Below are 23,011 nucleotides of genomic sequence, written 5' to 3' on the forward strand. Positions count from 1 at the left end.
TTTATTTACTCTCCTGGTGACAACTAGGGAGAGGAGAGTTCTTAGTTCCTCTCTGTCATCCTGCAGCAGTGTTGTAATTTTATAGAAAAGATTAAACAAACGCCAGGGAATGTGCAGACGCAGCCTTCTGTGTGCGACAGGTCATCAGGATGGCGGGGATCCCTTATTGGGGGGTGAGCTCCTTCTGGAGCAGCCAAGGCTTCCCAGATTTGAATTTTCTGATTCTTTTGCTCTGCCTGGGAACTCCTCAGGAAACTAACTCCTTATAGTCCATTCCCTCCAGTTTGGAGTTAATTCTTTGAGCTGTCTTCCAGCATCTGTTTATTTAAATGAACATAACAAAGCACCAGAAATCATATTGAACTCATGCCTCTAGATACATCAGGAAAGTGCTCTACTCTGAGCTAAACCATGAACCCCTAAAACTCCTATTTAATCCAGCCATCTTCTAGGCGGCATGAGCTTTAATGTGACATCTATTTGCACATTGGCTGAGGGGTAAGTGGGAATGAGAGCAGAGAGACGCCCACACAGTAAGCCACACAGAAGTAAGGAACCTAAGTAACATACCTGAGGGAAGGGTTTTCTCTGTATCTCACTGAACCAGGGAAAAGAGGATGCAGACCGAAGGCAGCCCACGGCCAAACGCAGGTAAGCAGGGTGAAAGCAGACCTTTTTGTTCTTCACAAGCCTGCTGCTAAACACACAAGGCTCACTCACATTAGGATGGACTATCTGTTTTATTAATTTATGAGTTCATATGTTAACATCACCCAAAAATACTCCCACAGGATGCTCCTAACAATGTAAGACTATCATTTCAGCACCCCCACAGCCAGGAAGGACACAGACTAAACACCTGCATCAAGTCCTGCTCACACCTCACCTTTCCCTTCATCGGCAGTCTCCACACCGCAGAAGATCTTCTAAGGAGAATGTTACAGTAAACTTAAATTTTTACATCTAAGAATATTTTTCTGTTGCCCTCATTCTTGAATGCATGTTAGTTTAAATGTTAAATAAAACTAATTAAGAATTCAAAGCTCCCTCCAATTATCCTCTAGCTTTATGTTTAACAAAGACAAAATGTTTGAATTGTATAGTCTCTTAAATATTATTCTACTCACTTTTTACTTTTGAATATAGTATTTTTAAAATATATATACATCTATTTTTCTACTTGTCCATTTTCACTTCTTTGGCCATGTTCTAAAGAACATATCAAAAGTTATTCTTTTTTTATATAGAATTTTTTTTTTTTTTTTTTTTTTTTTTTTTGGTTTTTCGAGACAGGGTTTCTCTGTGTAGCCTTGACTGTCCTGGACTCACTTTGTAGACCAGGCTGGCCTCGAACTCACAGCGATCCGCCTGCCTCTGCCTCCCGAGTGCTGGGATTAAAGGCGTGCGCCATCACGCCCAGCTTTATATAGAATTTTTAAGAAGGCAACACAATATCTTTTGTACATACAGTGCTAGATGTATGGGGCAGCACTGCAACAGGAGTCATGCACAGTTCAACTGTCAGCAAGTTGAGCTGTCAATAACTATCCATTATCATTTGTCTTCTATACTTAGTTACTGTATATCTCAAATGGATTTTGATTATTTTTCACATCCTTAGAACTCAAATATATTTGTTGGATGTTCTCCATGACATAATAAAAAGCATCTTAAAAGCAATTTTAAATGATGGCTAATACCAATCACTTTACATGAAAAGTCATGTTCAAAAATAATTTCTATTACAACTGATATAACAAATATCTCATTCAGGAGAGATGCTATAAATCAAAGTAAGTGAAAACTGTAGCTCAGACCTCAGACAGAAGTGGTACCAGAGCACAACAGGAGTTTTAAGTATTTAAGCCACCTCACTGCCTACTCCACAAAAGGATTTTGGTGTTGGGTATGATTTCTTCAGGTCCTTTCTTTCCTTGGCTCCTGTCCATCATGCTCTCCTCTAGCCTCTGACCATTCCTTCCCATTTTCCAAGGTCCTGTCCTCTGAACACTTTACTCAGCAAGCTATAAACGTCCACTCCCCGTGGTTGTTTACTGTCACCTACATGACAATAATGTCTAGGTCTAAATGTCTCTTGAAATTTAGCTTTCAACATTCAGGTGCCTGCTAGGTATTTCTCCATGAATTTGTATTTCTACTTGTGTGATTTTCTAGTGCTAAATTCCTAGCCAACTGCATCATCTACTTAAACACACAAGATTGGACTCACTGTTAAAAACCAGGAAGTGACTATATAGAGACCCAGCTCAGTCAACAGAGCCTTCTGGTTTAGTCTGCCACAAGACCAACCAAAGTTAATGACTGACTCAAATAAGGCTGATGCACACAGGGAACTAGGACACCACCAAGAATCCAGAGCAAAGCCAGGCAGTGATACGTGTTAGTAATCACAGCAGTAGGCAGGCTAAGAGATGTTTGTCAAATTCCAGTCAGCCTGGGCTAAATGGTGAGGCCCTGTTTCAAACAGCAGTGATGACAGAATCAGAAGAAGCTGAGTGCAGTGGTGTAAGCCTGGAGCCCCAGACTCTTTGGTTGCTGAGGCAGGAGGATCATTTGAACTCAGGGGTCAAAGCTGGCTGGGCTACATAACAAGATCCTATCTCAAGAATCCAGAACAGTACCTGACACATTAGCTCTTGGGCAGAAATATAAACAATATGGGTGCACTTTTGTTTTGTTTTTAAGTCATCTTTATTCTAGTACCATTAGCTCCAGGACATAACAAGACTGATAAAGACTGGGCTATGTGATCCTATAATGTGAGGTACAGGAGTCAAGCTGGGAATTGTGTAGCTGACACTAAGAGGGCAGAAGATATTTGTCAGGTACTGTTTAAGATGAGCTCCTGAGACAGGAGGTAGGGACAAAGACAAGGGAAGGAGAACAGCCAGTCACTCAGTTGCTGTAAAGGAAAACTGTTTGAAGAAATCATACAAGGTGGGGTTTCAGGTTTTCATAATCTGAGCTGTCGATAAAGCAATAAACAAGAAAAAAAAGCAAACATTTAAATGTACAGAATGATCAATGAGCCTTGTTGAGGTCTTTACCTCTAAAAGTACCTCTCAAAGAGGGGGAAAAAAGAAATATTTACATCAACATATATGTATCTCTCAAGGAAACATCAATAAATAGAAAATCAAGCATACAGAGAGGTCTGCCTGCCACCAGCCACCACACAGCACAATGAGGCCCACACACCAGTGGTCCACCCACAGCAGGAGCCACAATGTGCAAGTGTGTAGTGGAAAGATAGGAGAGAAAAAGAAACGGAATTTGGGTTCTTTGAAGAGAGACATGAGGATGGAGAGAAACAGCCTGATGTGAGAAGCCTACCATGCCACCTGAAGCCATGGTGAAATCCTCACCCTCACCTGCGGCAGTACTTGGAAGACCTGGTCTTCCTGGGTCTCTCCTGGGCAGCACAACGGAGCTGGCCCTGCCCCTTGCTAAGCTAGCTAGGACAGTGCTGGAAATTTCACCCTGGAGCTGTAGGTGTGGGAGAACTGGCATACTATAGCTTCCATGACAAGATTTGTGTGTGGGGGTGGGGGGAGAGACTGCAAGGGTGGAGGGCAGGTGCAAAGGGAGATGAATGGGACTGGGGTGCACGATGAATCAGTCAGGTTCAGGCTATCAGGATGAGACCTGATAGGCAATGGTCAGCTGGTGGGGAAGGAAGGTCCCCTGTCAGAGGGCTGGGGGAGGGCAACAGGGCAGAACAGGGAGGGATACAAACAAGGGGATAATAATTGGGATGTAATGTGAATAAATTATAATCAATTAAAAAATAAAAAGGAATAAATACAGCAGCTATTCCAAAGAACTATATTGCTTAATGTTATTCATGCTAAAAAAAAAAACCCAAAAAACAAACAAACAAAAAAACTACACTGAATTATCTAAGTGTGTACCTTTAAAATATGCCTCAAATTTTAACTTCTGCTTGGCATTTTTAGCTTCAATATATCCAGGAAAATAAAATTGGCTGTTATTTCTTTAGAAAAATAAGATAAAAAAGAATTGAAAAAATCAAGGATGTGTCTGAGAAACAGAAAAAGGAAATGAGACTTATCAGGGCAATAAACCAAGTGGCCATCTGGAATAAATATGGAAGTTCTTAACAGATCACAAAACTGACAGATTAACTCAGAGCCCTGATAAGGAATCCAAACTATCAGAGGAAACGCCAAGGACTCATCAACAGCATGTGGGGCACCTAAGTTCCTCACCTGCCTTACTACCATCCTTCTCCCATGGGCTCATGATCATGGCCAAGGAAACCCACTTGGCTTCTCATCCTGGCGCCATTGGTTAAGAAGGATATTTTTTCCCACTGAACTGCCTTGGTAACCTTGTCAAAAGTCAACTGACCAAACCAAACGGCTTATATCTGGATTTGAGTCCCAAACCACTTATCTATGCATCTGGTCACATACCACTGCCTTGTAACAAGTTTTTTTTTGTTTGTTTGTTTTTGTTTTGTATCAGGAAATATGTATCCTCTAGGTGTGTGTGTGTGTGTGTGTGTGTGTGTGTGTGTGTGCATGTAAGCTGAAGTGCATGTTGTGTGCCTTCCTCAATCATTCTCCATAGTATTCTGAGACAGGGTCTCTCACAGAACCTGGAATTCACTGAGTCCACCAAGCTAGCTGGCCAATGAGCTCAGATAGCTACCTGCTTGTGTTAATGTGCCCAGCTTCTCTGAGGGCACTTGGGATCCAAAGTTAGGCTTCTTACGTCTGTGCAGCAGATGCTACTGACTCAGCCATCTCCCCAGTCCCTTACGTTTTAAAGACTGTTTTTTGGGGGGGGGGGCGGTTTGAGTCCCTCATGCTTTCATGTGAATTTTAGGGTCAATTTATCATCATTCTCTCTACAGCAAACAAACAAAAAAGGAAAAAAAAGAAAAAACCCCCAAAACCAAAACAGCAAGTTGGCTTTATAGGATTGTACAGGTCAATTCAGAGAGTACTACTATCTTGGAGGGCTGGGGAGTGATGGCACACACTTTTAATCCTAGCAATCAGGAGACAGAGATAGGTGGATCTCTGTGAGTTCAAAACCAGCCTGGTCTATGAAGGGAGATCCAGTACAGCCAAGGTTACACAGAGAAACCTGTCTCAGAAAGGAAAAAAACAAAAGACAAGTACTTGGGAAGTAGAGGCAGGCCAGCCCGGTCAACATAGCACATTCCAGAATAGTCAGGGCTACCTAGAGAAATCTCATCTTTGAAAAACCAAACATACATATATAATACTGTCTCTAAATGCATGAACATGAAAAGCATCTGTTTACTTAGATCTCCTTTCTTACAAAAATGGCTTGTGGTTTTTTTTGTTTGTTTTTTGGTTTTGTTGTTGTTTGGTTGGTTGGTTGGTTGGTTTTGGCTTATAGTTTTTACTACCAGTACTATTTTCCAAATAGCATTTAAAATTTTTTAGTATCAGCCAGGTGGGTGCAGTGGTGGATGCCTATAACCCCAGCACTCTAGGAAGCAGAGGCAGGTGGATCACTGTGAGTTCGAGGCCAGCTTGGTCTACAAAGCGAGTCCAGGACAGGCAAGGCTACTCAGAGAAATCCTGTCTTGAAAAACAAAAACAAAAACCAACAAAAATGCATTGTCTACCTGATCCTAGCATACAGAAGTACAATTTACTTTTTGTTGTTTTTGATATACTGACTTTGTACGTATGACTATTACTAAATTTGTAAAAGTTACTATTCTGTTAATTGGTAATAAGAAATTGCTATTACCATTTAATTACACATCAACACAGCTGCCATCATAAATTTTCATCTCAGATGGTTTCATATATATCTGAGGTACCTTGAATAAAAAGTATTATAGTGTTGTGAAATGGTGTGTGAGATATATATCTATATAGATATAGATATATAGATATATATAACACCTTCCACTAAACTAACAAATGGCTTTTTAAAAGCCCTGCCCCCCCCCAAAAAAAAACCACAAAAAGAAACTGGCAGAGCTAATACTTCAATTTGTGAATCTGCTCTCTTTAGCTACCATGAAGGATTTTAAAAATCACATTTGGAAAAGAAAGGCAAAAATCTAGACATCAAGATGGAACTATTAGAAATATAGATTTATTCCAGCTATTATTAATCATTGACCTAGTTATTGGGCCTTAAGATGCCAGCTTATGTCAAAGAAAATTAAGTGCATAATTTTTCTAAGTACAATACATACACTGGACACATACACATACTCGTGCGCGCGCACATACACACACAAAAGAGAGTGTCTTACTACTATAGGGGAAAACAGACAAACAAACAAACAAACATAACCAGTGGACATGGGAAGCCAGAAGAGAACTATAGTCTAAGCGAGGAGTGATGGTGGCAATGAATGTGGAAACCAACACATTTCGGAGGTTAGCTTTAGAGGGCTGGAGATCTAAAGAGGAAGAGGCATAGGTTTCTGGCGAAACACAACTGGATAGTGATAAAACAGACACTGGATGGAGGAGAGACAGAGTCTTGGAGGAAAGAAGATGAACTGTCTCAGACAAGGCTGGAAGGACCGAGCCATTCTAAGGACGGTTAGGCTCAGACATGACACTCCTAGGGCAGTACTTTAAGCTACAGGACACTGGAGGATCTCAGAGAACTTTTGTCAACCTCTTCCTTATTATCCCTCTCTGCCAAAGCAAGTGTAAAGCCTAACAAGGTCACTCTGTCCCTCCTACCTTGAGAGCTCTCATTCACGGGAGGGTCCTGCTTAGGAGGAAGGACTGCTACAGAGACCACAAAGAAGCTGAAGAGGCAGGCCCTGCTAATACAGCAACTCATCTTTTTTTCTTAATTTGAGTTTTGTTTTTTACGTGCGCACATAATGTGGGGGGGTGCTTGCCTGTGCGGGCTTGTGGAGGTCAGAGGCCGACATAGGGTACCTCTCTTTACCACCCTCCACCTTACTATTTTGAGGCACGGTCTCTTCCTGAACCTGAAACTCATCATTTTGTCCGGCCAATGAGTCCCCACGATCCACTAATCTCTGCCTCCCAGTGCTGATGTTATCTGAGTACTAGGGACACAAACTCAGGTCCTCATGTTGCACAGCAGTCACTGAGCCATCTCTCTAGCTCGTAATGGTTAATCTTCATTGTCAACTTGACTGAACTGAAGGATGCTTAGAAAATTTGTAAATCAGGGTTTTGGCTGTGTTTGTTAAAAACATTTCTAGGACTGGTTGGGGCAGGGAGCTTGAACAAGAACAAGACAGATACTTTCAGTTTAAGGAACTTGGATTTTAAAAGATGAAAAGAATTCTAGAAATTGGCTACATACAGCATGAGTGTATATAATGAACTGTATCTCCTCAAATTATTAAAATGCTAAATTTATACTTATCTTGTCACAATTAAAATTTTAATAATTTTATATGATCAAAGTACATTAAGTACATCTATGAAAATGTATTATTCTGTATATTATGTGCTCATAAAGATGTCTGAAAAACAAGGCAGCAGCATCTCCTGTCAAGCTCCCCATCATTACTTTTTACTTTTGTGGTGCTGGGAACTGAAGATGGAGCCATGTGCTAGATGGAGGGGATGCCGCTTGTGGGTCCATTCTCCCAGTATGAACTCCCATTCAGATGATGCCTTCATTAGGACTATCACACATGCAAGCACACACACTGCCTCTGAATAGAGCCTTAGCACCAGTATTGTAAAACATCACAAAAACCTCTTCCAATAATCTTTAATCACGTTTATAAAGTCCCAAATCCCAACAGACTAGAGGACACTGCCTCATTTTTCAGCCGTTCTGTATACCATCCTCCCCTTACTCTCTAAATGCTGTTCACTGAGTATTTTGGCCCCTTTGGTGATTGTCCTCTCTGTCCTCCTCTTTAGTATCTGCTTGTGCTCACACTTCTGTCTCAGCTTAAACATCATCTCTTTAGGGAAATGACAGAGGTTGAGCTGTTAGTACCACAATGTTTTAAAGCAGTCTCAGAGATTATTAACAATCACTTAAAAATTCTTTTTGTTTAATGTCCCTTTTATCCACTATACAGTACACTTACCTACCTTTTCCATCGGCAGCACACTGGCACAGTACGCACTTAAATACTTGACAAATGAAAACTTGTAACAACTGCTACCACCTGAATGTAGGATTTTTAGTTTCATGGGTTAGTGACAACACAGAAACAAGAACCCCATCACTAAGAAGACCTTTGAGGAATCACTGAAAAGAGACCATTAGAAACTAACTAGTATGAACAGCATCCCCACACTTACAAATAATAATGGAGAATTGTGCAAATGAAGGACCACTCAAGATGCTGCTAACCTTTAGCAAAACTAAAAGATGAGCATAAATAATTTGTAGACGCTGTGAAGAGAAAGCTGTAATCACAAGGTGTCAGTGCTGATGCACTACGTACAGGAGACAGAATGACTCCTCCAAAGATGACCTAGAACTTGGGGCAACGTTCTTCATAAGGCCAGGAGGAATAATGTTATAGATCAAAGACGGTGGTAATTGGCTGCCCTTATGAGAAAGAGACCATCTTGGACTATCGGAGGGAGCTCAATGTAATTACAAAGTTATTTCAATGTGGGGGAAATGGTCAGAATTAGTGGGAGATTTGAAGGTGGAGAGAAAGGCTGTGTGCTAGGCTATGCAAGGCAACCTCTGCATGCCAGAAAATGAAAGAATCTTTCTAGAGCTTCTAGAAGCAGTGCAACCTTGCCGATATCTTGTCTCTAGTACTCAACGCAAGCTGGAGGGCTGTCTTTCTGCTGTTTTCTGAGGTGGGGTCTCAACTACCTAGTCCAGGTTGCCCTCCAACCAGGGTCCTCTAGCCTCAGCCCCACAAGTGCTGGGATTACAGAAGTGCACTGCCCTGGCAGCTTAGCGTAAGGATTTTAAACTCTAGATCCACGAACCATGTGAGGCTTCAAGATACAATCCAACCTCCTCCTATGCCTTCTCACATGGTGTGTATCTATGTAGAGGACATGTTTCCAATAGGAAGGGCCAAAACTTTTTGTCAAGATCTACCAGCCCAAAACATTGGATTAAGATGCAGAAAATAAGTTCATGACACTGAATAGTGATACAAGTCTACTAGAAAGCATAAAGACTAATGACAAATCAGGATTCAAAATTTGTTTTTACAGGCTGAATGAACAGGGTAAGTGAAGTAAAGACAGAATCATGTGACTTAGGATGAGACTCTATAAAAAAAGACCAGGGGTATAACACAGAGGAAGCTGAGGTGAGTCAGTGATTGAGACCACCAAAACCACCTTTTTACAGATAAAAAGAGTCACATTTCTTTTTTTTATTATTTTATTTTTGTACATATACATTTATATTATTACACATATATATAATAGATTACCTATGGCAAGAAGAACCATGACACAATCAGGAATTATATAAACGTTACATTCTTAGTGTTTTGGCTATTTGTCTTTGACAGCTTTGAAGAAGACATCAGAAAGAGTCACACTTCTACACTGACAAAAGTCCAATTGTGGACTTTTCTTTTTATTAGTTTCCTGACTGCTATATTTTTTTTTAAAAAACATCACAAATCTGTTGAGTTAAAACAAAAGTCTGAAAGCAACAATTCTAAGATCGGGTATTGGCAGGGTTTATTCCTTCTATGGGCTGGAGAGAAACCCTGTCATGCCTTCTATTCAGTTTCTGCTCCTGCTGACAATCCTTGGTGCTGACTGGCTGTGGAAGAATCACTCCTATCTCTAATTAGCTCTTTCCTTGGGTCCTCTTCTGTGTGCCTCTCTCTGTTCCCTCCTGTTAGTCACTAGTTGCTAGATTTTTGGCTCATGTTAATTAGTAAAATATCATCCGAATCCCTAACTAATGACATATGCAAAGGTTCTATTTCCAAATAAGGCCACACTGAGGCTCTAGGTGGACATGACATTCCCTTTAGCACCTTTTATAAGGGTCCTAATTCCATTCATGAGGGTTGTACCCTCATTATTTAATCACCTCCAAAAGGTACCACCTCTAAATATTGACACTATGGGGGTCAAAGTCCAGCACAATAATCTTGGGAGGGCACTAACATTCTGACTGTAGCAACACACTAGACCCTCTGGTTGGAATATTTACAGACAGATAGATCCATTCTGAGGCCTAAGATACCATATTCCTAAGAATGGCCAAAAGAAACAGGGATATGAAGTCCAAAGGTTAGAGGACTTGAGTCAGACAAGGAAATTCTCAACTATGTAGGAACATTTAAACAAACTTTTCTTTGAGATGAAGAACACTTTGTAACACTCAGTTTTCAAAGGATGAGGGTGGTAGATCTGTCACTGGCCTTTTTCAAGTCTCTGTTAGGTAAGATGCAGCCTTGTTGGGAAGGTTAGGCTTACAGATCACTGAAGTTAAATTCTGAGTCTGTAACCACCACCCATGCCTGTCTCTTTAATGGCAAGTATAAAGAACTATAAAGCTCCATGAAGAATACAAACACAAATAGTATGCATGTAGGGATACGGGTTGGCAAGACATCAGCCAGAAGGTCCGTATGGTAAATGAAATCTGGAAGTCCTAAGGACCGAAGGGATATCACATTGTTTTAGCAAGTAAACCGCTAATGATAAGATGAATGAGGGCGTAGCATGAGGGAGAATGGGGTTAGAGCTAGATTAGAGTCCAGAATCCCATTCTAGGGATGAGAAGGAGTTTTAAAAAGGAGTGACTTGGGAGGCAGAGGCAGGTGGATCTCTGTGAGTTTAAGACCAGCCTGGTCTACAGAGAGAGTCCAGGAAAACCAAGGCTACCCAGAGAATCCCTGTCTCAAAAAACAAACAAACAAACAAACAAACAAAAAACCAAAACCAAACAAACAAACAAAAACTTTTAGGAAAAATTTGGATACTGTAAAAGACTGAGAAAAGATAAGAAGAAATCAGAGACCAAAAAAAGCATGCAAAGGTTAAGGAGATAACAGCTACCTATCAGAGGCTCTGTAAATGCCAAGTACACATTCAACGGATAAAGTGTGAGGAGCAGATAATAAGTGGAGTTTCAGGAAAACAAGTAGGTGTGACTCCTAATCTGTCTAAATAAGAACAGAGGACAGTGATGTCATTTACTGGGTTGGGAAGACTAGAGCACAATGGTAGGAAACTGCGGGATGAAAACTGAACTAAAGCTCCACTTGCAACTAATCAATTTGGAAAGACTAGGATATTTAAGTAAAGATACCAGGTAGGCAATTAAACGCATGAATCTAGAGCCCAAGGCCTGGCTGAAGCCATGACTAGCCATACAAGAGGAGGATTACAGGAGGCATACAAGAAGGAAAAAAGAACTGTGTTCAGAGAGTTTAAATTAGTGGTGTTGGAGATCAAATCTAGAGCCTTATGCGTGCTACACAAATGCTCTACACTGATGGCTACATTCCTACCCCTACATTTTGAAACAAGGCAAATTGCCCAGGCTAGTCTTCAACTTGCATTACCTTTCTGAGCTTACCTAGCTGAGATTAATCATACATATGTGCTATATATGTGACTTTCTTTTTTTAAAAAAAGTTTTGATTATTGGATATTCTTAAGTGCTCGCTGAGTTTTGCTTCAGATTTATGATCTCAAACCTAACTGGATTGTAAGGTCCTTAGCCCCAACCCTCACCCCTAAACATTCAGCTGCTTGGCAATAGGAAACTTGGAAAAGGTTTTTTAAAAAGGGTTTTGGCTCATCCATGACGGTGGTTTTGCCAAGTGATCTAGAATAAAGAAAAAGGGATAAATACGCAGGAAGAAGTTAGAATATGCAAGTTAGAAGTCAGGAAGAGGCAGAAACTCATTCTGTCCAATGGGGCCAGGGAAACAGTTCAATGAATGCTAAGTTCAAACCATAATAGAGTGGTAAGGAAGGGGCCTGCTAGAGAATAAGAAAAGACATACAGGCAATCTGGAGCCTACAACAGAGAACTATTTTATGTCCATAGACCTAGGTTTGTTTATGAGACCAAAGGCACTAACTCTATTTCCTGATCTCACAGTTCAAGTACATCTTGAGAAATTGCTTAGTCTCTACACAATCCTAAACTCCACTGCATGCCACTGGAGTTAGAAAGGACCTCACATATTGGACAAACAGAACTTCTTCAAAGAAGGAAAAGAAATATAGGAACCAGATTCATTTGCTGTGAGCAGAGGGGAAAGGGAGGAATTTGACATTCAGAAAAGGCAAACTCACCCGCAGTTCACAAACAAGTATAGCTACACCTCACCCCTCTGGTCCCCAGAGACAACCAACCTCTGTTTTTAGCTCTTCTGCTGGCTAGCCTTAACACTTCAAAAAAGATAATAGCCATTCTTTCTTGGTTTATCAAATTTACATAGCACCTGTAGATTTATGACTGTCACGAAACAGGGTTGAATTCACGTATTCTTCTAAATCTGTTTTGATTTTTTAATTTCTTTTTCTGTGTGGTTAAACTTTCCTAGTGTCTGCAACTACAGACAACCTCTTGAGACCTCACCCCGTGAGATGATTCTCCCAGTGGTATCTAACATGCTTTTTTTTTCTTGCCATTCCTTCACCTTTGTCATCTACTTAAGTATCCTTAAGGTCACAAAGTTTCTGCTCTGAAATTATAACTAATCATGATTAATCTCCAGATTATTTCTAAATAGTGAAAAAAAAAACCCCACCAACATAACTAAAACAAATGTTACCACCACCCTGTAAATGCACAGAAAAGGTCAGTCCTTGCGCTTGGATCTCACCTGCCTTTCCAGGACCTGTTACTCAAAATCATACTGTAGATTCCTTACTTTCCATCTTGACCAACCAGCCTGAGCTGGTCTTAGAGTACTTCTTTCATTTTCTGTTTTGTTTTGCTGTTTGAGGCAGGGTTTCCATGTATATATAGTCTTGGCCATCCTGGAACTTGATCTGTTAATCAGGCTGTCTGTCTTTGAACTCATAGAAATCCACCTGCCTCTGCCTCCCAAGTGAGGGGATTAAAGGTGTGTGTGTGTCACCACTGATCAAGGAGCACTTCTTTATTTTATTTTATTTGTTTTTCAAGACAAGGTTTCTCTGTGTAGCCTTGGCTGTCTTGGACTTGTTTTGTCGACTAGGCTGGCCTCCAAATCACAGTGATCCACCTGCCTCTGCCTCCCCAGTGCTGGGATTAAAGGCGTGCGCCAACCGCCGGTCGGCACAAGTACTTCTTATTTTACTAAAGAAAAGCACTCTTTCAACATATTCTTGGTACTTTCTAGTTTCCTGCTCATGCTAATCAAATCTTGAAGCCATCCTGTTCTTGCTGCAGGTACAGAATAAAATTAAGAATAAAAAGGGAGGGCTATAATCCAGTCATACCCATCTAAGATGTGTGTGGGCTCAAGGCCAAACTACAACAAGCAAATTTCCAGATACTTCTTCAGTTATCACCTTCAGGCAATGTACACCCCTGCTTTGCCCTCCTGAACACTTGCCTCCGTCATTTTCTAAAAAATTAACTATTACGCGTGTCACAGTGTTCATGGAGAGGTGAGAGGCCAACTCTGTGGCCGGGTCTCTCCTTCTCTTTCATGTGGGTCTAGGGATCACGCTCAGGCTGTCACATTTGCACAGCAAGTGCTTTAACCCACTCAGCCACCTCACCTGACTGCTTTCTCCCCCTCTCAATGAACACTAATAGTTTGTGTTTGTTCCTGGAGGTCAAACTGAGAGTACAGAACATACGTATCACTGAGCCTTATCCATGGCCTTGCAGTAATTTGTTTTAATCCAGAGAAATGCCATTGGTGATCTAATCAATACAAAATCCTTTTTATTTTGCATATTACTCTAAGCCCTTGTCCACTGTAAACAAACTTAACACATAGTTCAAACACTTTGTATTTATTTTTGTAACACACACAGAGCTTTAAACAGTGTTCTCTTTTATGGCTGTGTAACACTCCACTGAGTGGATATATCATAATTTATTAACTCACTTGGGAAGCAACACAAAGAGGTGGTTAGAGTATGGGCAGTGCCATCAGGCATGCCTACCCCAAGCCCCAGCCCTGCCCACAGTGTGCCACTACCTCACTCTCTTAATTCACACAACACTAATTGCTCAGCACCACTCTACCATGTTCCAAGTACCATATGCATCACTGAATATACAAGAGTGGACACAAGAGACAGGGTCCCTGCCCTCAGAAACAAAGAAAATAGATACACAATTTCAGTTATGTTAAGTGCTACTAAAAAAAAAAAAAAGGCACCAAATGAAAGACTGGAGTGCCTTGAATTCCCCAAGCACCAAGAGAGGATAAGAGTACCACCTGCGGCTCTTAGGAAGCTTAAACACCATCGGCGTCAACATCAGCACCACTTGTGGAACACAGCACATACCCAATACATGTTACCTACAGTATTGCTTGGGACAAACTGCGAACACCTAAGAAACAGGATCCTCTCCCCAGAGTCAGTTTAAGTCTTGTGCATTTTCAAGGCTGGTGCTCTACAAAGAATTCTGATCTATTCTCTCTCCTCGTGTTCATCTTTCCTTGTCCATTCTTGAACACACAGTATGCTTCTAAAGATTGACCTAATTCCCACCTGCAACCCTGTCATCTGGTTATAGGTGCTATTTTTCCGGCTTCTTCTTAGGCCTGGTGATTCTGGACTGGACATCAGTTTCAGATTTTATGGGTTTTGGAGATACATGTTAAGGCATTCCTCTAAATATCATCCAAACACTTTGGAACAAACTATATGGTCTCAATCAGTGATGTTCTTTAAAAATTTGCATTTAAGCCGGGTGTGGTGGCACATGCCTGTAATCCCAGCACTTGGGAGGCAGACGCAGGTGGATTGCTGTGAGTTCTAGGCCAGCCTAGTCTACAAAGTGAGTCCAGGACAGCCAAGGACACACAGAGAAACCCTGTCTTGAAAAACAAAAACAAGCAAAAATAAATTTTTAAAAATTGCATTTAAGCTTCATTGGGCAGAGGGTCCTAGAACAGCTTTGCTCTAGTACTCTGGCCTCGCTACACACTCCTGCTCACCAGAAGGGCTTCTACTCTGATGAATGAACCCTCATGGAGTCCCAGCTTCCGTGGGCTCCTGGAGCCATCTTAACTGCTCCTTTCTGGCAGTTCTTCTCCTAGCCTCCAGCACCTTCTTTATGCAGGTCAGTGCCCAGCCGGGAGGAAAGCCCCCTGCAGCAGCCCCCTCCACCTCTCTAGCTCTGCCTCATGCTCCTGGAGTGCTCTTCATCAGCTCATGGGACCACCTGCTCACATCTGGGCTGCCTGTCTCTGGACTGCAGCCTAGAAGTTCCCAGGCAGTAGACGGTAATGGTGGGGCTCCCCTACCTTTCTCTTCCTCCAAGGATCCCCATGCCACGCTGCCTGACTTAATCTGAAACTGCTGCTCACAGGCTGTCTGGTTTTCTGGCCAGTTAAGGTTGGGAGGGAACCAGTGATCTACTACAGTCGGAGGTGGAAGTTCTCAGGTTTGACTTCAAGTCCCTTTGATCCAGCATAAGACAAGGTTAATATGTCCCCCTCTCTCTCTCCCTGTCCCCTCCCTCCCCCAACCCCACAGCGGGTATAGAACATGCCATAAGAACAGGTAGGCCTCGAATTGACAGAGAACTGCCACCTGAGTGCTGAGATTAGAATTGTGTGCCAATACAGTCTGCTAAACCTCATTTTTAGACCTTTCTAGACTATGAATTCAAATAATGTTTTTCATTTTTCTGGTCTCCACACTACTTAAGTTCAATACAGTACAACAGCGGAGCCCTACTCTGTCCATCCCTGCTCTATCCTCTCATAAGACGCTGCTGTCAGCTTTGCACTGCAGGATTAAACACAATTACACATCTGAGTCACTTGCTAGTCTCAGGCCCAGCCTTACTAGCTTGCCTCAAATGAAGAAGACAGGACCCATTACTTCCAAGAGTTCAGACTGGGACAACTTAGCAATCAAAGCCTCAGTTATAATACAGCCCCTAATGGGGAAATAAAGTAATTTTCTTACAGAGGCTGGAAACATTTTATCACAAGCCCTGTAGGCTCTTCACAAGCACAAACCCTGAAAGTACAGTATGAAAGCAGCTCCCGATGCCAGCTAACACATGGGCAGTGTTTTGTAAGCCCCTGCTTCAGAAAAAAACCCACCTGCATGCTAAAGAAAGTCTTTCAGAGTGTTGTGCCTGAGTTGTGCTACCCAGCCAAGGCTGGTCTTGTCAATAAGATGACCCAAAGTTCTTTCAGGTCAGAATTTATACACACGCCCTTTCTGTGCAGACACAGAACTAGCACAGCACAAGCACAGGGTGGGCTTTTAAATTCCATTTGATGATATTTGAAGGGTTCTCTTTGTTTTATTCAAAATTACCTCCAACAATAAGAAAAGCTGCACTATTAGACTGATGGAAAATAACAAATGCCTAGTGCACAAAAAAACTTAAGGATAATAAAACAAAGGGTGATCGTCTAGACAAACTTAATAACTACATTTTGTGAATGGGTCGAGTGTTATACTTTAAAAAAACTAGCCATAAAAATTTTTTTAAATAAAAAAATAAAAAAAACTAGCCATGACGACAGTCCATTCATCCCACTGACATTGATATGTCTGACCCACTAAACCTCCTTTTCATGAATTATATAAAGGATGAAGTATACAACACAATATTCTTCTCTTTTACTTATTATATACAATATATAAAGTTCATATATATGAACATATATATGACCTTATAACATGAAATATATATTTCAAAAAGTATTTTGTTATGGAGCCAACCTGGCTCTGAACCTTTGATCCTTTTGCTGCAGCCACTTGAATATGGGCTTCCACTACATATCTACATATCTGACTTTCTGCCCTACTTCTTTAAAAATATTTTTAAAATAATCATAAGCTACATGTAGGATATGTGCATATAACTAACAGTTGCCCATGGGTGGCAGAGGGAGTCAGACCCCATGGAACTGCAGCCACACCTGGTTACGAGCAGCCCAACATGTGTGCTGGCAGCCAAACTCAGGTCTTTGCGGAAAGTACACTCTTCAACCACTGAGCCACCTCTCTAGTTCCATCTCTTCTGTTTTAAGTAGAACTTGCCTACTCCCAACTGCCTACAAGTAATTTCTGAATGTCAAAATTCAATTTATCTAGAATTTAAATATATTGCATATTGAATGTTTTAAAATTGCTTAATAAAAAACACAAAGAAAATACTAACTCTGTTGAATGATTTGTTGCTATAAAGGTACATTTATATGTACACACAGTCTTCCAATGTCACTCATTCAAAGAGAACAATATTCTTGGGCCATGATACAGCTCAGTGACAAAGTGCTTAGTGAGCATGTGTGAGCCATGAGTTTAGCCCCTAGTACTACAAAAACCAGAGCAATGTCTCCTTAATGAGCATGTATATTCTGGCAGGTTTCTTAAGGATTTGTCTCATTATTTCAGTCACATCTTGCTCCAAGTAAGAGGATCTGAGAAGACATTCACTTGTTCTTTCTAGTGAAGGATTTCTTTTCTTTTCTTTTTCTTTTTCTTTTTTTCTTTCTTTTTCGTTTTTCAAGACAAGGTTTCTCTGTGTAGCCTTGGATTTCCTGGACTCGCTTTGTAGACCAGGCTGGCCTCGAACTCACAGCGATCAGCCTGCCTCTGCCTAATCCCTGCTGGGAATAAAGGTGTATGCCACCACACCTGGCGTGAAGGATTTCTTTTATAACATTCAAAATGAAGTTCTGCAGTTTGGTTGTCTCTTACAACTTGTAATCAGAATTCACTATAAACTAAAGGTGTGTGTGGCCTCTATGAAGTGTGACAGAGCTGCCCTACACCCAGATGCAACCCAGTACTGGCCTGGGCAAAGTCAGGAGAATTTACCAGCTGTGACATGTGGCTAAGCCTTATCGCCATCAACACATCTCAAAGAAGGCGATGTGTTTAACCCAAGGACTACATGTGTGTCTGTAATTGAAAGTTAAAACTTTTCATTTTATTTCGGCCAATCATTCTATACACCGGGACTTAAGGAATCCTGACCATGTCACCCAACATATCAGTTAAACATGTTTAAATCAAAATCACTAACATAGCAATCAAAGACTTTCACCGTGTAAGGAAAAGCAGGTGGAAAAAGTAGAGGCAGCAAGTAAAGAAACATTTAAAGACACCTTGCTCTGACAGAAACAGAAATAAGAAGGTAGCATTTTGGGAGCCTGGTAAGGACGGTGGGTGGTTCTAGGTTTTCTGGAACATTTATATGCTAACAGAAAGCAACCTGATGTAAAGGTGAAAACATACCATGTAAAAATATTGTCTATACTGTAAAGTTCAATACAAACATAACACACCCACCCCACATTTTTTCTTGCCCAGCTATTTAATTATTTTAGCACTGTTTTCAAAGCCTCCAGCTTTTCTGAGTTCTTTTCCTGAATGTTCAGACTACCTGCTCTCAAGATCATATGTACTTTTCCTGTAACTATTTTGAAATTTCTATGTTTGGCAGCCTTCCTCTGCTATCATCAACTCCGATGTTATATGATCTCTTTCACCTTCTGTTTTTATGTCAGTCCCCTTCACTGCTCATGAAAATTCCTAAATCCAACTTCAGATTTGTAAAAGGAACATCAGGGTCACAATAGGACCACAATTTCAAACACAAAAACCCAAGATAAACCTTTTAAAAATTATGTTGCAACTCTACAGTCAGCAAGGTATCAGTAAGGTTTACTACTTGGCAAAGCTGTTCTACGTTTTAACATCCCATCCTGAAATTTCTGTACAAGGCATAAAGTGGCCAATGCCAAACTCTAGCTGCCAGCAATCTGCATACATACTAATTACATCACCACCACAGGGTTTTCTTCTTCCCCAGCCCCCACTCTAGGCTCAAACAAAAAGCCAGTGTGCATGCACATAAAGCACATTTACAATGTCTGTGCCACACACTAACTAGGCCTGCTCTGCAAAGGGATTAGGGGGTTCCTAATTCAGAACTGACCATTGGGGCAAGCAGCCAGAAATCAACTATGATCAGTTCATAAATGTACAACAACTCTTTCAAAACTCTCTTTCTAAAAATGAATACTTTATCGGGTAACTTGTAAATGTTAGTCCAGAACAAAGAGCATCTCCACTCACTGATACATTCTGCTTAATGAAAAAAAAATTTGTTTCAAAGTATACTTGTTTAAGAAGCATTTTAAAGTAGAATGGCAACACTTTCCAAAATGTACTTTGAAAATAGCAAAGCTTTTCAGGAAAAAATAGTCAATTTGTCCTTTATAAAGAGAGGAGAAGTAAAATTCAGTAATTCTTACATGCCTAGCTGTGCAAATCATACTGGCCTGAGAAGAGTGCTGTAAAAATAACGAGGTTTTCTAACTTTACAAATCAAGCCACAGATATAGAACTAGCCATCATGTTAACCATTAGGTAAACTGTAAAATTCCTTTGTCTTTTCAAATAGGTATTATTGTTTTTGTTTTGGGAAATAGAGTCTCACACCGTAGTCCAGGTTGTCCTGGGATGCACTATGGAGCACCAATCCTCCGTAATACCACTGCTGGGATACAGGTGTCTGCTACCCACCTAGCTTTAAATGGTGTTCTTAAACACAAATAATGTTACCCAGACTTCTACCAGTCTTTTAAAAATATGATCCTGAATGTCACCTTAGAGTCTGTATAAACGCACAGGTGTAGAAACACTTACAGGTAGACTACTTGGGGAAAGAGCCTCTCTGAATGGGAGCTTCAGAAAGATACCTTCAACAGCTTTATTCCAGGCTGCAGCCCTCCCTTTCACCAGAGCTTTTAATGGTGCTTGGCAAAGTGGTTTTCAGTCAGCTCTTGCTGGACTGAAAGACCACATGAATAAAGGCCATTTGTCCAAAGCTTGCCTAAGTCCACATACAGGATCCCACCATCGACATCCTGAGAAGTCCTGGAAAAATTCTCATGTGGTATGGGCTGGAGAGATTGTTCAGTAGTTAAGAGTATTTGTTGCTTTTGCAGAGGACATGGGCTTGGTTGCCAGCACCCACAGGGTGGCTCTTTAGCTCTAGTTCCAAAGGATCCGACACCCTCTTCTGGTTTCTGTGGGCACCATATACACTGCACACATACATATCGATAAAATAAGTAAAAATGTTAAGGTACGATAATGATACATCCTCTCCACTTGAGAGGTGAATAATCAGTTTTTTGGTTTTTGGTTTTTGTCTTGTTTTTGGTTTTGTTTTGTTTTGGTTTTTTATAAGAAATGAAGCCACCAGGCAGAATTATTTTTCCAGTATCACACAGGGTATGTGCAGCAGAGGTCTGATATCGAGCCTTCAATCTCACAATGCTAGCTATTTCCCCAGTGACAGGATAAGACAACAGACTTTTTAGTTCCCAGCACCACCTTTCTGTTAGATCCCCTAAAAGCATTCTCCAAGACAGGGTTTAATTTTGGGGTAACAGACAAGCAAGAGACAGGGGCACATAAAACACTTGGGGGTCAGCACCTCAAGTGAGGGCAGTGGTCTGGGGTGCCTGGGGAAACCAAGCCCAAGTGCAAACCACAGATTTCGCAACCGTGTACTGCGCTCTTGCTGCAGAGGAGCTTGCCTCTCTCTCTTCCTCTTCCTCCCCTTCCACATGACCCTCATCGTTCTTTTCCCCACCAGAAAATAGTGTAGCATTGTTACCGCCATAGTTTGGCAACATTACACGTCCCAGCGACAGTGACTGGCACAGAGCAGGCAGCAAATATTTATTGAATGGAGCAAAGACAAAACCGTTTCTATGGTCAAGATGGGACCGTGAGTGCTGCTCCTAACCTAGTGGAATAAGAAATGCACTCTCAGCATTTGATCACTGGTTTAAAAATGAACATTTAAGAGCCCAGTCTAAGTTGAAGACAGACAACAAACAGTAAAACCTTATGCCCCAAGCCAGTACGCCTCAAAAACAAAAAACAAGAAACAGCTTAGTATGTGCTATCATACAAATACAAGGCTCAGAAGACATATTTTTAGTATTTAGACTATAAAAGCAAACACCATTACCCTAAAGATTGCCTAGATTAGATCATCTGTACATGAATAGCAGATGTTTTTGCGGTTGTTTTCAATGCTCTCAACATTCTAAGGGTGAGAGTGGGATAGAAGATAGGAGACATCTTCCCAAAGTCCGGCCTGCCAAAGCCCCCAAATACCACACTCCACGGAGAAATGTATCCCTTAAAACACTACCAGTAATGAACAGACAAAAGTCGTACATCAAATCGTTAAGTACGCACAGCCGGCATACACCGGGGGAACACAAGGCTAAATCAAATGGCTTCAAAGACAATTCCTGACCATTTTACCTCTTTCCCTCTGGGTGGGCACCCGTGACCGAAGTCTTGGCTACCATCAGCCTCTCTCACGTTCTTTATAATGTGAAAATCTCTAGCGTCTCATGACAGCAAACTACCGCGGCCAGAAAAAGCCAAAAGCAACAGGGACTCCCCCCTCCCCATAGCCACTATAGAAAAAAGGCACGTATTGACGGGGGGGGGGGGGCGGGGAAGGTGGAGGGGGGCTCTTATCCCTAGAGATTCACTGCAGTGTTAAATCAGTGGGATTTCAGGAACAAACCTGCCGATTCCAAAATACAGGGTAAGCATCTCGTCCACCATGAAGTAGTTCTGCGCCCCTGCACCACCGCCTTTGTCTCAACTGTCCCTGCAAACTCGCATTCCAATGCCCTCCAGTAAACAAGCTACCTAAACGAAATAGAGGGGAATGTTCTAAGTCTTTCTCTCTGTTAATTTTGGGGGGAAATGCATCAGGGTTTCGGAGCCTCTTTCCCCAGCGGGGTGCAGGCCAGGTTCCACAGCGCGGGGACCTCGATCTCCCCGGGCCAGCGGCGGAACGGCGCGCAGACACCCGGCTACGCCGCCCCCGCGTCCCCCGCCCGGCCTCGGGCTCGGGCTCCGGCTCCGGCCTCACCTCCGTGGATGGGCAGCGGTGCCAGCACCTGGCCGCGGACCTCGGCCTTGGGTGAGTCGAGCCCGTAGCGCCCGCGGTCGATGCGGAACGTGAGCGGGGTGCCGCGGCCGGGCTCCTGCACCGTCACGTTGATGAGCGCCGTGTAGTATTCCTGGCTCGCGTTGTCCGCTCGCGTCGGCCACAGGCTGCAGGTCAGCAGGGCCAGCGCCGCGAGCCGGGCCGGGCCCGCCCGCGCCGCACCGCTCATCGTCCCTCCGGCCGCCGCCGCCGCCGCCGCCGCTCGCGGACCGGGCTCCGAGGGCCGGCGCTGAGAGGCGGGGCGGGCGCGGCCCGGGCTGCGGCGGGAGCGCGCGCGCGCCTCGCGACGAGCCGGGCACGAGCACGGCCCTCCCGAGCGCCGCGGCCCGCGCGCGAGTACGCGCCCGTGGGTCCCTCAAGGGAGAGCGGCGCGTCAGGCCGCGTGCTTTCTCCTTAGGGAAGCTCGACGCAGAGGGACCAGGCCTGCGGACAGGGAGCCTGAGAGAGGACTCGAGAAGGGTGGGAAGAAGCGGTACCGACTGTCCCAAGAGGGTCAGCGATGCCGCCTCAGGCTCGTGCCCGCCGCCGCCCGTCCCTCCAGCCGAACGGCAACGCGCAAAAACACCCGTCCACTGCGCATGCGCGTTAGAGCCTCCTCCCGCCCTCCTGCACGAGGGCCAGGGGCAGTCCAGTCACCTGCTTGCTGGCAGCGGGCTAGGTGAACTGCCCCGGGCTTCATAGCCTGCTACGACCTGGATCCATGAAGCTTTCCAAGAACCTATAGAGATGTTAGAGATACAGCAATAAAGGAAACCAAGCTAAACGTTAAAGGTTTTAAATAAAATGTCTTTGAGAGCTGACATTCCCACTGGGTCAGTTGCATGTTGTATAATAATTGACGTCGGTCCGGAAGGTGTTTTTTGTGTTTGGGTTCCAGTGGTCCTCGACCCAATAAGGCATCTGAGTGGTTAGC

At 42.7% G+C, this 23,011-nt stretch overlaps 1 protein-coding gene across 4 annotated transcripts in view; it reads right to left on the reverse strand.

The window, feature by feature from the left end:
- RNF130 (ring finger protein 130) overlaps positions 1-22,350 on the reverse strand; it is a 100,573-nt gene extending 78,223 nt beyond the window's left edge. The window contains exon 1 of one of the 4 annotated variants that reach the window (XM_084763312.1): positions 22,021-22,350. In XM_084763312.1, the coding sequence (XP_084619438.1) occupies positions 22,021-22,267 (247 nt within the window). In that variant the 5' untranslated portion in view covers positions 22,268-22,350. The remainder of the gene's footprint in view (positions 1-22,020) is intronic. The other 3 variants (XM_084763314.1, XM_084763313.1, XM_084763311.1) reach the window with 3 other exon arrangements.
- Positions 22,351-23,011: the final 661 nt, after the last annotated feature.

The sequence above is a fragment of the Acomys minous genome (genome assembly GCF_964271855.1).
Source record: "Acomys minous genome assembly, chromosome: 16".
NCBI classification, from domain to species: Eukaryota; Metazoa; Chordata; class Mammalia; order Rodentia; family Muridae; genus Acomys; species Acomys minous.